The sequence below is a fragment of the Panthera onca genome, chromosome A1, assembly GCF_046562875.1.
Source record: "Panthera onca isolate mPanOnc1 chromosome A1, mPanOnc1 haplotype 2, whole genome shotgun sequence".
NCBI lineage: Eukaryota > Metazoa > Chordata > Mammalia > Carnivora > Felidae > Panthera > Panthera onca.
The window spans coordinates 28,641,411-28,656,977 of NC_138339.1; the positions used below are offsets into that span (position 1 = coordinate 28,641,411).

General features: G+C 38.4%; 1 protein-coding gene across 3 annotated transcripts in view; it reads right to left on the bottom strand.

Moving 5' to 3' along the window:
* The window catches only part of LOC132680740 (UDP-glucuronosyltransferase 3A2-like), a 46,500-nt gene continuing 30,933 nt past the window's right edge, over positions 1-15,567 (bottom strand). The window contains exons 4-7 of one of the 3 annotated variants that reach the window (XM_078444858.1): positions 12,244-12,775; positions 6,477-6,624; positions 4,856-5,075; positions 1-3,740 (exon numbers count right to left, since the gene is read on the bottom strand). In XM_078444858.1, the coding sequence (XP_078300984.1) occupies positions 3,464-3,740; positions 4,856-5,075; positions 6,477-6,624; positions 12,244-12,775 (1,177 nt within the window). In that variant the 3' untranslated portion in view covers positions 1-3,463. Of the gene's footprint in view, positions 3,741-4,855; positions 5,076-6,392; positions 6,625-12,243; positions 12,776-15,567 lie in introns of all 3 variants that reach the window. The other 2 variants (XM_078444861.1, XM_078444857.2) reach the window with 2 other exon arrangements.

Genomic DNA, 15,567 nt, shown 5'->3' on the forward strand with positions numbered 1-15,567 from the left:
ACATTTTAAAGTACACAAGAGGAAGACACTTAAAAACACATCTCATACAAGGGTGCCTGGGTAGCTCAGTCTGTTAAGCACTCAGGTCATGATCTCACAGTTGGTGGGATCGAGCCTCATCTCTTGTTCTGTGCTTCCAGCTTTGGATTCTCATCTCTGCCCCTCACCTGTGCTCTGTCTCTCTCTCAAAATGAATAAATAAACATCTTTAAAAAAACACATCTCACACATAGAGATTTTCAAATCAATTTTAAAATGTAATTTGTATGCAACAAACTGCATTCATTACATGGATACAACACAATGTCATTTCATTCACCTATTGATGGGCATGTAATTTTTCTTAATCTGGGGCCATTATAAATAAAGCTGTTATGAACATTTGTGTATAGACTTTCAAGTGGACATATGTTTTCATGAACTTAAGTAAATACCTACAAGTAATGCTGGGTCATGTGGCAAGTATATGCTTAACTGAGAAACTACAGAGCGATTTTCCTATGTGGCTGCACCATTTCACGTTCTCCTCAGCAATGGAACGGGTATGAGTTCCAGTAGCTCTGTCTAATTGCTCACTATTGATATGATCAGTTCTATTAATTTTAGCCGGCCTGGTAGATGTGTTGTGATATTGAGGTTTTATTTTGCATTTCTCTAAATGACTGCTGTATCCACTTTTTCATGTGATTATTGGCCATTTGCATATTTTCTTTTGTGAAGTGTCTGGTCAAGCTTTTTTTGTCCATGTTTGTACTGGTTGTAAGATTTGTTTGAATATTCTAGATACAAGTTCTCTGAGAAATGTGTTGCAATATTTTCTCCCAGTTTATGGCTTATACTTTTGTCTTCTTACGCATGTCTCTAGAAGAGTGAAGGTCGTTCATTTTGATAAAGTCCAATTTATCAAATGTCTTACTTTGCATACTGTACGGTATGCAGTAACAGTCAATGTTTTTCTGTGTGTGCCATTAAGTAAAAATCAAAGACCATTCAGATATCAGTTATTCCAGTAAAATCTGCTGAAGAGATTTGTCATAAATCAAGTAAACATGTCTGCGTGGGTCTATTTCCAAGTTTTCAAGATGCTCCTGGAATGGTAGCCAGACACAAACCACAGAGGGCTTGTATTACATGCAATGAGAGCCAGGAAAGGATCTTAACCAGGAAATGATGAGATCAGATGTCCATACTGTCAAGACCATGCTGACACAGTCCAGTGGAGAAGGTTTCAATGGATCCAGACTAGAGGCATCATCCCCACTCACAGCTTCCTTTGATCAGATGTGCTGGATGAAAGCAGAGCCCAGGAAGCAGCAGGCAGAGAGTTGGCATCACTGAGTTACAAGTGTTCAAAGATGATGATGTGGTAGGAATGGAAAAGGGAATCAGCATCTGAAATCCTGATCCTTATATCCGTTTGTTGATTATGAAGGTAAGAAATCTTGGCTTTTCTTTCTAATCACAACACAGAAAAAGCTTCAGGTCTGCCTTTCAAGGCACTATTGCCAAAGACAAATTTTAGAGATTTCATTCATAAAAATTACAGAAATAGGGGCACCTGAGTGACTCAATCGGTTGAGCATCTGACTCTTGATTTCAGCTCAGGTCATGATCTAACAATTCATGAAATCGAGCCCTAGGTTGGGCTCTGCACTGACAGCACACAGCCTGCTCAGGATTCTCTCTCTCCCTCTCTCTCTACCCCTCCCCTGCTCGCTCATATTCTCTCTCTCTCAAAATAAATAAATAAACACTTTTTTTAAAGAATTACAAAAATTAAACCTTGAATAACAGACACACACACACACACACACACACACACACACATCGTCATGTGATGTGCTTGGGACTATAAGTGACATCGTGCAGCATGAGAACTCACAGGACTCGGTAGACACCTGGCACCACTTCACATTCTACCCAGAAAATCCTATCCTGACCTTGGTAAGGATGGGCCTCTTTCCACATCTGCAAGAAGTATTGGTAGCAGCTGCTTCATCCTCTATTTGAATTATTTCAAGATGTGGGCACAACCCTAGAATTAAGCAGTCAAACTATGGTTTCTGCGACCATCCTGCATATCTACTATTTTCTTCACTGTGTTATAACCCACAAGATAGCACATATTTGAAACTTTAAAGGAGAAATATAATTCCATCTGTAAATGCAAAACAAATATCAGCACATAATCACTTGAAAGTAAAATATATTATAAAGGGAACCTACCAGAGTGGGAGCCTGATGTCTAGTAAAGAACATCAAAAAGTCAAAAAAAAAAAAAAAAAAAAAGGAGCAAAATCTACAGACAATAAGATGGAGCCACCACACCAGTCCTTATCAAAGAAGCAAACAAGAAAACAAAAAATAACCCTGGTGGTTAATACACTCTTTTTCTGGTGTATGTTGCTAGGAACTGAATGTAATTGCTATACATAGTGGGTTACTTCCTATTTATGCCACAGTAGGGTGGCAGAAAGATGTTTCCTAAATCAACAAAGTCCTGAGAATGGCCATGGTCACTGGACCTGGGCCCCAGGGCCTCACGCAGAGGTCTGGGATCTGACTTGAGGTCACCATGACTACATTTTTAAGAGTGAGAAATTGAGAAGGTAATTGTGACAAGTGAAAAACACAGCATCAGCTGTGGCCGAAAGGCAGGCTCCAGGTCTGAGAGCAAAGGAGGTGCTCTTCATAGGAGGGGACTCAGCACAGAGACCACAAGTGGAGTCCAGGGAGGGTCACCCCTGCCTAACTGCAGGACAGACAGAGGTGAGGCTTCCTGAGCTTGGACGTGAGGTGAGAAGGAGACGCAAGAGGAAAGAGACCCAAACTGGAACAAGTGGCCAAGATCTTATGTCATGCCATAAAAAGTGAGGATAGAGAAAGATCAGAGAGAGAAAAGTGTCCAGAGAGCAACAGTGAAGTGAGCAGGGCCCTGTGTCTAGGGACATGGAATGGGGAGGAAAGCAGGGCTGTCGGATGAAGGCCTGGATCTGAGTGAGGAGGCCATTGATGAGGGGCAAGTCAAGAAGCCAAGATAAAATTCACAGACACAGAGAGTAGAATGGGGGTTGGCAGGAGCCTGTGGGGTCATGGAGGTGGGGACAGGGTTATGAGTATTTACTGTTTGATTATCATGGAGTTTGAATTTGGGATGATGAAAACAGTTCTGGAATGAATGGTAGTGAGGTTTGCATGATAACATCAATGTGCTTAATGCCAACGACTGTACACTTAATGGTTAAAATGGTAAATTTTACATAATATAAATTTTACCACAATTTTAAAAAAGATCCCAAGATTACTTCATAAGAATTTCTAAGCAGAGGCAGATTATAATGAGGAGATATTTGTGTTCCACCCTAAAGTGCCAATATGGGAAAGACACCAGCAGTGTCCTGTGTTTGTTGGAAGCCTTGTACAACCAGTGGGTCCTGAGACAACCATCAACATTATATCCCCATCAGGCCTTCTTCAGCTTCCTGGCCCCACACAGCCACCTGGTCACCATGCCCAGCAGCTTTCCGCAGAGCCACAGGGTGCCCAGGGTGACCACCAGCAGGAACAAGAAGACGTCCAGCAGGTACTGCTCATGCCACGGCTGCTGCAGGGCATGGGGCTTGAGGTGGGCCGCACCCCCTGTCTGGAGGATGTGGTCAATCCAGCCCACCAGCCTCTGGGCAGGGGTCAGGGGGTGGGAGCGCCTGATGATGCTGGCGGCCACCGCTGCTGACTTGTACCTGTTGGCAGACACAGAGGCAGGGCATTACTTCTGTGGTCTCAGAAGTCTTAGAGACCTTGTGTCACAAATGCTTTCCTCTGCATGCACAGAAGACTCATTTTCAAGGAAAAGTTGTTGGCCTGGCATTACCACCGTCCAGTTGGTCCCATTGAAAAGCTCAAACTAGCGTCTCCATGCGAAGATACATGATTAGTGCTAAAAGTGCTAAACTATAAAATAGGGACTAAGTTGTAAAGTCAAATCTCTACCCAGGAAGCTTATGGTTGATAAAGGGAAGAGTAGATATGAATATATGGGATGTAACATATAACCCACTCAGTATAGATGTCCTGGAGACCCTAATAAGTTATTCAGTTCATCCTGGTTATCAGATCATTGTGCTGGATGGGAATTTACCTAGGACATCATGGGCCCTTTTACTGATTCACTTAACATAAATTCATCCTTACTTTGTAGCAGGCCCTTTACTAGGCCCTGGGAATATGGGAACACAAGAGACACACTTGGCCATCTAGGAGAGCTTACTCTCTATAGTGTGAGGGACACACAATAAATTAAAACAGAAAGAAATGGGGATGGGGTAGTTGCTGATCCTGAGAAGCGATAAGAAGGAAAAATGAAATTATGATTGAAGGGAATGGGAGAAGAGTGCAGTTAGGACTGTTAGATAAAGACTGCCTCTCTGAGGAGAGGGCATTGGAGATTAGTCCAACTGTCATGAAGGTGCCAGTCCTGAGAGGAGAAGGAAGGATGTTTTAGAGAGCAACACTGACAAAGGGCCTGAGGCAGGAAACAGTGTGGCATATTGGGGGACTGAAAGGCAACCTTCTGCCTTAAGTAATTCAATTATAAGCACCCTTAAAATATAACACCTCTCAGAAACCCTATATAAGTAGGTCACAGTCCTACTTATAGTTGAGTAGAACTCGTTCTCAATATCTAACCTAAATGCCTAGTCTTGCTCTCAAAGGTAACAGGTCAGATGTTAGCGTCACATACATATTCCATGTCCTGGAAGTTCCAGCTGTTATTGCAAAAGTGTGCCAAACAGCACCCTTCGTATTTGATGCCTTCATTCAGCCTAAGTGACCACAAGCCCAAAGAGCTCCATACCTCTTGTCTTCTATGACTTCCTTCATCTTCAGAGCCAATGTCTCTGCCTTGATCTGCTTTAACTGGATAGAGACACCAAACTTTTTGGCTTCTACTCGGACCATGTTTTCAGCCTGTTCTTTAAGGACAGGAATCGCTACCATGGGTACACCATGTTGGATGGCCTCCATTATGCTATTCATCCCACCATGAGTGACAAAAAGACGGATGCGTGGGTGAGCTGTTGTAAATCAGGAACAGAGCAGAATATTTCAGGGTGAAAATTTTCAGAACATCTGATAAAGTAGCAAGGGCAGAAAAAAAATACAAAGAGATCTCAAATTTTGTTGGAGAAACTGATATACTGATTTAGCTTAGGACACACTCAAGGGTGCATATTCCAAGATACAAGATTCTGGCCTTGTCTCTGTACAGAGATTCCTTAAAACAATCCATGTGGGAATAAGAACCCAAAGAAATCTGCAGAGAACAGTGCTTAGCAAGAAATAATCCTCCTCCCATATCCATCCTTTCATCCATCCATTCTTTTCTCTCAATGCTACATCTCTCTTGCGTCTCCCATCCCTGTTGTCTCTCTTGGTATCTCACTCTATCTCTGTTTCCATCTCTCACTCTCCAGGTTTCACCCTCTCTCTTTCACTGTCCATTCACTTCCCTGTTATCTGAAGTCTTAACACTTTCATTGACGACACATAATCATGTGACATTCATCAAACTTACACCTCATATGCTTTCTATTCAATTCCATAGGAAATCCTCTAAAGCAGAGAATGAGGGACCACCCATCTCAGTATTTCCAGTTCCTGTGTGCTTACTCCACCCTTCTTTAGAGAAAACTAAAACAAGTGTTGATAACAAAGAGTTCATCTCCAACACTGCCTCTCAACAGGGATGTGCATCAGAATTTATTTGTGTTTCTTTGAAAATCAGAATCTTTTTACATACCCCATGCCTTCTGAAAAAAATGTGCAGAACCATCTAGCTCTCTGTTACCAGAGAATTTGTTGAACCAGGTAAAAAGCTGAGAGGTTATTCAGCTTGACATTCAGATATTTTAGTACACTCTTCAGACAGTTAACAGAAACCTTGTGAAAGTATGAGTACATCTTTTGCAGCAAAGGAGGATGAACCAGTAAGTGTGAGTGTGTTTCTACAATGGCATAAAGCCTAACAGGTGCTCAAGATGCCTGGAAAACACTGGTAGTATGGCCCTTGATATGTGTTCTCAGAGTCCGTAAACTGTCTTTGTATTTAGGCAATGTTGTTCAGTGCCAAATATGATAGGGTCAAAATAATGGCATGATAATATCACTTCTGACTGAAGGTATCAGGAATAGAAAGGAAGAAGAAAACATGGAAATTTTAGCCATTTGGGAAGTATACCTAATATCCCAAGAACTCCAGCTGGCTGCTCCATTCCTACCCTCTAGACATTACCTTTAGCTACCATCTGCTCCTTCACAGGCTGCTGGGGTGCCTAGTAGAGCCCTAAAGTTACATAAATGGAAAGAGAGAAATAGATCTGGGTAGTCCTTACCCAAGAGGTCATTCTGAGGAAGCCAGTCCACAATTTTCACATTTGCTGCCAATTGGACGTCTTTGGGCCACTTAGATGGCTTACATTTCCATATCACACCTTGAGACAGATGAGCAAAGGCACTGTTCATCTCCATGAGAACTTCCTGGGACTGATAGGTGCTCACTATGGAGCCCAGGGCCACAAGGACAAAACCAGAGTCTCCAAACTTGCTGATGAAATTCTCAAATTCCTGGAGAGAAGTGAGAAAGGACAGGATGTGAACAAAGTTGTTTATGAAAGCCTAGACATTCATGAAATGAAAGTCAACTATTAACTGAATACGCCCTCCTGTCAGTACCTAGAGCTCACTGTCTTGAAATTGTTCTCATAGCCCTGGGAACAGCTCAGTGCACTCTTCACTGTGCTCGTATCCATTGTGTCTGGTGGCTTTGAAGTCATTTTTCTGAGATCTCAGGACATGCCATACCATATGAATACCTTCAATAATCACAAATGGATGTATAGAGAGCCTTAGGTGTCCAGCCACTATCACAATAGCCCACATTGCACATAAGGCACTTAACACATACTGTAGCACCAACACCTAGATTCAGAATGTCGATTTAACAATGTTTTAAGAAGAGGAAAGTACAGGTGGTGGAAACTTCTTTCTTCATTAACAACATGGCCCCAGAACAAGGGTGATCCTCATCCCTCATCCTAGTTCTAGGGATATGTGGTCACTTAGGAGTGTTCCAATGTCAGACCAGGGTGCTAGTGCCTGGGAGAGTGCCGCTTGATGTCCTAGACCAGTAGGGGGCAGTAGGCCTTCTGGAAACTGAGGTAATGCTGGGAAAATATCTGTCATGTGTCTCCTTCATATGCTTATGAGCCATCTGTGTTTTCTTTGTTGACAGTTCTGGTAAGGTGTTCGGTCCATTTTTTTTTTTATCGTTTATTTATTTTTGAGACAGAGAGAAACAGAGCATGAACGGGGGAGGGGCAGCGAGAGAGGGAGACACAGAACTGGAAGCAGGCTCCAGGCTCTGAGCCATCAGCCCAGAGCCCGACGCGGGGCTCCAACTCACGGAATGTGAGATCGTGACCTGAGCTGAAGTCGGACGCTTAACCGACTGAGCCACCCAGGCGCCCCAGTCCATTTTTAAAATACTGGTTTTAATTGTTAAATTTTAATAGTTCTTTGTATATTGTGTATATTTGTGTCTGTGTTTATTTGAATATTTTGAATAATAGTTTTTAACAGATCTGTTCCAAACATTTGGTTGTGTTCTGTTCCTCCTCCTTTCATTCTCTTGATAATTCCTGCCCAGAAGAGAAATTTTAATTTCAACTTAGCACACTTATCAACTCTTTCTTTCATAGATCATGACTTAGGTTTTGCATTTAAAAAGTTTTCACCAAACCCTAGGTCCTCTAGATTCTTTTCTGATATCATATTCTAAAAGTTTCATACTTTGCACTTGCTTTTTATATTAAGGTTTACGGTCTGTTTTGAGTTAATTTTCTTGAATGTGTAGGATCTGAGGCTAATTAATTTTCTATGTAGTCAGATCATTTTTCCAGCACTGTTGGTTTTTGAAAGTCTGCTTTCTCTATACTATTGTCTTTACTCCTTTATGACACATCAGCCCACTAAATTTATGTGGGTCTATTTTGGCTTCTCTATTCTGTTACATTGACTTCTAATCTTTTGCCAATATCATACCATTTTGATTACTGTAGCTTTATAGTAAGTCATGAAGCTGACAATATCACTCCTCAAACTTTGTTCTTCATCTTCAATATTGTGTTGGCTTTTTAGGGTTTTTGCCTCTCCGTGCAAATTTTAAAATTTTTTTAATTAATATCCACAAAATAGTTGCAGAGGTTTTGATTGGGATTGCATTGAATGTATAGATCAATTTTCAAAGAACTAATATCTTGGCAATATTGAGTCTTCTTACCCATGAACATGGACTTACTCTCCATTTATTTAGTTCTTTAATTTCTTTCTTTCTTCAGAGTTTTGTAGTTTTCCTCATTTAATCTTGTATATATACATATTTTTTATTTATTCCTAAGATCTCATTTTTGGTAGTGCTAATGTAAATAGTATATTGCTTTTAATTTCATATTCCTCCATTCATTGCTGATATATAAGAAAAGGATGATTTTATACATTAAACTAGTATCCTGTGGCATCGCTCCAATTGCTTACTAATTCTAGGATTTTTTTATGACTTTTCAGATTTTCTAAATGGACCATCATGCCATCTGTGAACAAAACCACGTTATTTCCTCCTGTCTAATCTATATGCCTTTTATCTCCTTTTTTGTCTTATTGCTTTACTTAGGACTTCCAGTATGAGGCTAAAATGTGGCAGTGAGAAGACAAACTTGCATTCTACCTTGATACAGAGAAGTTTTTTGTCCTGATGAAGTCCAATTTATGTATTTTTTCCTTTGTTACTCATCCTTTGGTGTCACATCTACAAATTCACTGCCAAATCCAAGTCTGTGTAGATTTATCCCTTTCTTGTCTCCTAAGAATTTTATGGCTTTTAGCTCTTTATTTAGGCCATTGATCCATTTTGAGTTCATATTGGTATGTGGTGTGAGGAAGGCTCAAAATACATTCCCTTCAATGTGAACAAATATCCAATGGTCTCAGCACCATTTTCTGAAGAGAGTCTGAAGAGACTGCATTGGTTGTTTTTGGCATCCTTGTAAAAATCAATTAGTCACAGATGTATGAGTCATTCTTCTTTTTGTTATTGCTTTGGTTATTCAGGGTCTCTTCATTTCCATATGCATTTGAAAACTGCCTTTTTCATCTATAAAAAAGGCCATTAAACTATTGATAAGGATTAGATCAAATCTGTAGATAATTTTCAGTAGTATTGCTCTTTTAACAATATTAAGTATCATAACCCATGATCTAGAGATATCTTTTTATTTATTTAGGTCTTTCTTAATTTCTCTCAGGAAATTTGTAGTGTACAGTGAACATACATGTCTTTCACCTCCTCAGTTTAATTGGATGCTGTTGTAAGCAGAATACTTTACTTGATTTCATTTTCAGGTTGTTCCTAGCCAGTGTATGGAAACACAAGTCCTATTTCCATATTGATATTTTCCCTGCAACTTTGCTAGATTTGTTTAACATCTAGTAGTTTCTTTTTGGTGTGTGAAGTCTTTGGGATGTTCTATAGAGAGAATTATGTCATATAAAAAAAGTAAGCTATTTTGACATTGTCCATTCCAATTTGGAATTTCTTTTTCTTGCCTACTTGCTCTGTCTATGGCATATTTAAGTAGCAGTGGGCATCTTAGACTACTGACCTGAGGCAGCACAATTTCTGTCTATCATAAAGAATATGATGTTAGCTGTGAGTGTTCCAGTAAATACTCTTTGTCATGTGAAGAAGTACCTTTTTTACCCTTAGTTTTGTTTTTATCATGAAAGGGTATTCATTTAGTCAAATATCTTTTCTGCATATATTGACATGATGTGTTTTTTTATTCCTTCCACTCTAATGTATTACATTGATTGATTTGTTATATTAAACTATTTATAAAATATTTTTACCTCCTGTGAAATTTTTGACTGAAGTCTATTTTGTGTGATATTAATTAGCATATATTATGCTATATAATATATAGCATATGATAATTCCTAGATTATTCTTAGGAAATTTTTTTACATTTATTTATTTTTGAAACAGAGAGACAGAGACAGAGTGCGAGCATAAGAGGGGCAGAAACAGAGAGACACAGAACCTGAAGCAGGCCCCAGGCTCTGAGCTGTCAGCACAGGGCCCAATGCGGGGCTCCAACTCACGAATGGTAAGATCATGACCTGAGCCGCAGTCACATGCTTAACCAAATGAGCCACCAGGCCCCCTAGGAAGTTTCTGATTTAATCACCTAAAAATGAGCATTAATACAGTTTTGTCAATTCTTTATAACAGTTTCTCCATCCTCTTCATGGTTTGGTTGTTCCCAATTCCCAACCTATACCCCATTGTTCCATTGGGCTGTAATTGACTCCATCCAGCACTACACTGTTAGAACTACCATTCTGGGGGACCACTTAAAATCACCTTTACTATCTTTTGATAATTATAAGATTAATTTAAATCTATTATTTAAAACTGAAAAGAGCACAACATGACATTAGAATAGGAAGTTCCATGCTCTCATTCTGTACAGAAATATTTTAAAAATATTTTATTTGAAGTTCTTAAAAGATAAAAATAAAAATAACTAAAAACTAACTGTACCCCAGGCAATTGTGTAACCAGTCTCACCAAAGTTGGCAGATAGTTATGAAAACAACCTCTCACCGAGGTTGACTGGACCCTCACCTTACTCCATACAAAAAACTCAACTCAAAATTGATTAAAGACTTAATCCTAAAATGGAAACGACAAAGCTCTTAGAAAAAAAACACAGGGTGAAACTTCATGGTATTGGTCTTGCTATTGATTTCAAAAATATAGCACAATAAACTAGAAAATGAAATATCAAAATCAAAAGAAACAAACAACAAAACAAACAACAAAACAAATGAGACTACATTAAACTACAAAGCTTCTGCACAGCAAAGAAACAATCAACAGAGTAACAGAAGACCTACAAATAGAAAACATTTATAAACCATAATCCTAAGAGATTAATCTCCAAAATGTATAAGAAAGGCTTACAATTCAATGGAGAAGAAAAAAGTCTTATAACTCTATTAAAAATAGATGGAGGACTTGAATAGACATTTATCCAAAGAAAACATGCCAAATGGCAAACAGATATATGAAAAAAGTGCTCAACAACACTAGCCATCAGGGAAATACACATCAAAACCACAATGAGCTATTAATTCACAAATATTGGTAGTTATTTTTAAAAATCAGAAGACAACTAGTGTTAAAGATATGGAGAAATAACAACCCTTACATACTGTGGTTGGGAATGAAAAATGTCAAAGGCACTAAGGACAATAGTATGGAAATTTCCCCACAAATTAAAAACAGAAAATGGAAATCAAGATCTCAAAGAGATGTCTGTATTCCCATATTCACTGAAGCACTATTCACAATAAGCAAGATATGGAAACAAACAAAATATCCATCAAAGATGAATGGTTGAAGAAATTGTGAGATATATATATATATATATATATATATATATTCCATTATATATATAATATATATATTCTTTAAAAAATACTACATATTTTTTAAAAGTTCTCTATATTCTTTAAAAAACAATACTTATATTCTTTAAAAAAGAATACTATATGTTCTTTTAAAAAGAATATTATGTATTCTTTAAAAAAGAAGAAAATTTTGCAATATGGGAAAACATGGGTGAAACTTAAAGATATTATGATAAGTGACATAAGCCAGATAAGCAAATACTGCATGAGTTAACTTATCTGAAGCATTTAAAATATTCAAATTCATAAAATGAAAAGTGGCAGCTGGTTTCCAAGGTTTAGGGTTTAAGAGAAAAGGGTAGCTATTATTCAATGGAGAAAGAATTACAGATAAGTGAGATAAATAAGGTCTAGAGATCTGAGATCCAATATGGTACCTACAGTAAATAATTATGTATTGTATGGTTAAAATTTTGATAAGGGGCTAGATCTCATATTAAGTGTTTTTACCAAAATAATATAAAATTTAAAATAGAATAGAATAAATAGAATAGAAAAATAAAAATTAAAAAATTAAAAAAATAAAAATTTACATTTAGGTGTTTTGTTTGTCTCATCCTACTTCACTCCCAGTTCCCACTGGCAGGGAAGCCACCAACTCTGCACTGAAGAGCTCTGCATGAAGTCCCTATTGAGCACTAAGGTTTTACTTACTTGTGGTACTGGTTTAACAGGTCTGGCCAATAAGCCTCCAACATACACAGTGTTGGGAAGCAGGGGCCTAGCAAATTCAAGGGCAAAGTCAGAGTTAACAAACCACAGCTCTGCTTTCTTTAAAAGATGAGACAAAACTGGCCTGGAGCCTTCCGGGAAATGTTCCTTGATGGTGTTCTCAATGGTAGAATGGATTTGCCTTTGTTTTATGGAGAAATCAAAGAACATCAGAAAATTCCTCACTCTGCCCCAGAAGTCCATGTGGTCGGTGAGCAAGGAACGGAATAATGGAACATAAGACAAAGGACTTGGTAGCCCATGGTCCACACTTCCAAATTGGGTAGGAAGAATTGACACAAATGGCTTCCCAAGCTTCTCAGCAATGAGGAAAGAACAGAAGTCAAGTGCTTCAACAAATACCAAGTCAAAGTTCTCATTTTTTAAGAAATCCATGATATCACCTCTCCTTAGCAAATCACTGCATCGAATTCCCAGTTGTTTCATTAATGATACAAAGTTGTCAAATGCTTCCCTGTAAAAACAAAAACAAACAAACAAACAAAAAAACTAAAGACAAATATTCATTGGAGGTGTTAATTTCACAATACTCAGGAGAATCTTTGGCTCAAAGAAAATACCCCAGGTAAGTAAGACCATATCTGGCAGCAGCCCCCACCCATTTTACCAGTGTCCAATGAATACTCTGCTCTGATCACTCTGCTCCAGGTGTTTCTGCCTCCTGAAATGTTCTCACCTCCTCCCCTCCCCTTTCTCTGGCCAATCCATATGCACCCACTATCAGAGCTAATTCAAGATCCTTCTGCTTTGAAAGCATTCCCTACACTAGCAGATTTTAGAGTTTCATTTCTAGTTGATACATTCTTTTTTTTTTTACTATGAAATTTATTGTCAAATTGGTTTCCATACAACACCCAGTGCTCATCCCAACAGGTGCCCTCCTCAATGCCCATCACCCACTTTCCCCTCCCCTCCACCCCCCATCAACCCTCAGTTTATTCTCAATATTTAAGAGTCTCTTATGGTTTTCCTCCTTCCCTCTCTGTAACTCTTTTTTTTTCCCCTTCTCCTCCCTCCTGGTCTTCTGTTGAGTTTCTCAGGATCCACATATGAGTGAAAACATATGGTATCTGTCTTTCTCTGCCTGACTTATTCCACTTAGCATAACACTCTCCAATTCCATCCACGTTGCTACAAATGACCAGATTTCATTCTTTCTCATTGCCAATTCATATTCCATTGTATACATAAACCACATCTTCTTTATCCATTTGTCAGTTGATGGACATTTAGGCTCCTTCCATAATCTATTGTTGAAAGTGCTGCTATAAACAATGGGGTACAAGTACCCCTATGCATCAGCACTCCTGTATCCCTTGGGTAAATTCCCAGCAGTGCTATCACTGGGTCATAGGGTAGATCTATTTTTAATTTTTTGAGGAACCTCCACACTGTTTTCCAGATCAGCTGCACCAGTTTGCATTCCCACCAACAGTACAAGAGGGTTCCCATTGCTCCACATCCTCTCCAGCATCTATAGTCTCCTGATTTGTTCATTTTAGCCACTCTGACTGGTGTGAGGTGATATCTCAATGTGGTTTTGATTTGTCTTTCCCTGATGAAGAGTGACATTGAGCATCTTTTCATGTGCCTGTTGGCCATCTGGATGTCTTTTATTTCTGATTTTATTTTTTATTTTTATTTATTTTTTTTATTTTTTTACATATCATTTCTTTCATTTAATATTATATATTAAACATTTCCTATAATTGTTTTAATTTTCTTCTTTATTTTTTAAAATTTACATCCAAATTAGTTAGCATATAGTGAAACAATGATTTCAGGAAGAGATTCCTTAGTGCCCCTTACCCATTTAGCCCATCCCCCCTCCCTCAACCCCTCCAGCAACCCTCAGTTTGTTCTCCATATTTATGAGTCTCTTCTGTTTAGATACTAGCCCTTTATCCAATATGTCATTTGCAAATATCTTTTACCATTCCATCGGTTGCCTTTTAGTTTTGTTGATTGTTTCCTTTGCAGTGCAGAAGCTTTTTATCTTGAGTGAGGTCCCAATAGTTCATTTTTTCTTTTAATTCCCTTGCCTTTGGAGATGTGTCAAGTAAGAAATTGCTGCGGCTGAGGTCAGAGAGCTTTTTCTTGCTTTCATCTCTAGGGTTTTGATGGTTTCCTGTCTCACATTCAGGTCCTTCATCCATTTTGAGTTTATTTTTCTGAATGATGTAAGAAAGTGGTCTAGTTTCATTCTTCTGCATGTTGCTGTCCAGATCTCCCAGCACCATTTGTTAAAGAGACTGTCTTTTATCCATTGGATATTCTTTCCTGTTTTGTCAAAGATTAGTTGGCCATACATTTGTGGGTCCAATTCTGGAGTCTCTATTCTATTCCATTGGTCTATGTGTTTGTTTTTGTTCCAATACCATGCTGTCTTAATGATGACAGCTTTGTAGTAGAGACTAAAGTCTGGGATTGTGATGCCTCCTGCTTTGGTTTTCTTTTTCAATATTATTTTGGCTATTTGGGGTCTTTTGTGGTTCCATACAAACTTTAGGATTGCTTGTTCTAGCTTCGAGAAGAACACTGGTGCAATTTTGTTTTGGATTGCATTAGATGTGTAGATTGCTTTGGGGAGTGTTGACATTTTAACAATATTTACTCTCCAATCCATGAGAAAGGAATGTTTTTCCATTTCTTTATATCTTCTTCAATTTCCTTCATAAGCTTCCTATAGTTTTCAGCATACAGATCTTTTACATCTTTGGTTAGATTTATCCCTAGGTATTTTATGCTTCTTGGTGCAATTGTGAATGGGATCAGTTTCTTTATTTGTCTTTCTGTTGCTTCATTGTTAGTGTATAAGAATGCAACTGATTTCTGTACATTAATTTTGTATCCTGCGACTTTTCTGAATTCATGTATCAGTTCTAGCAGCTTTTTGGTGGAATCTTTCATGTTGTCCATGTAGAGTAGCATGTCATCTGTGAAAAATGAAAGTTTGATTTCTTTACTGATTTGGATACTTATTTATTTCGTTTTTTGTCTGATTGCTGATGCCAGCACTTCCAACACTATGTTAAACAACAGTGGTGAAAGTAGACATCTCTGTCGTGTCATTTTTTCCCCGTTGAGGATGATATTGGCTATGGGCTTTTCATAAATGGCTTTTATGATGCTTAAGTATGTTCCTTCTATCCCGACTTTCTCAAGGGTTTTTATTAAGAAAGGATGCTAAATTTTGTCAAATGCTTCTTCTGCACTGATTGACAGGATCATATGGTTCTTTTCTTT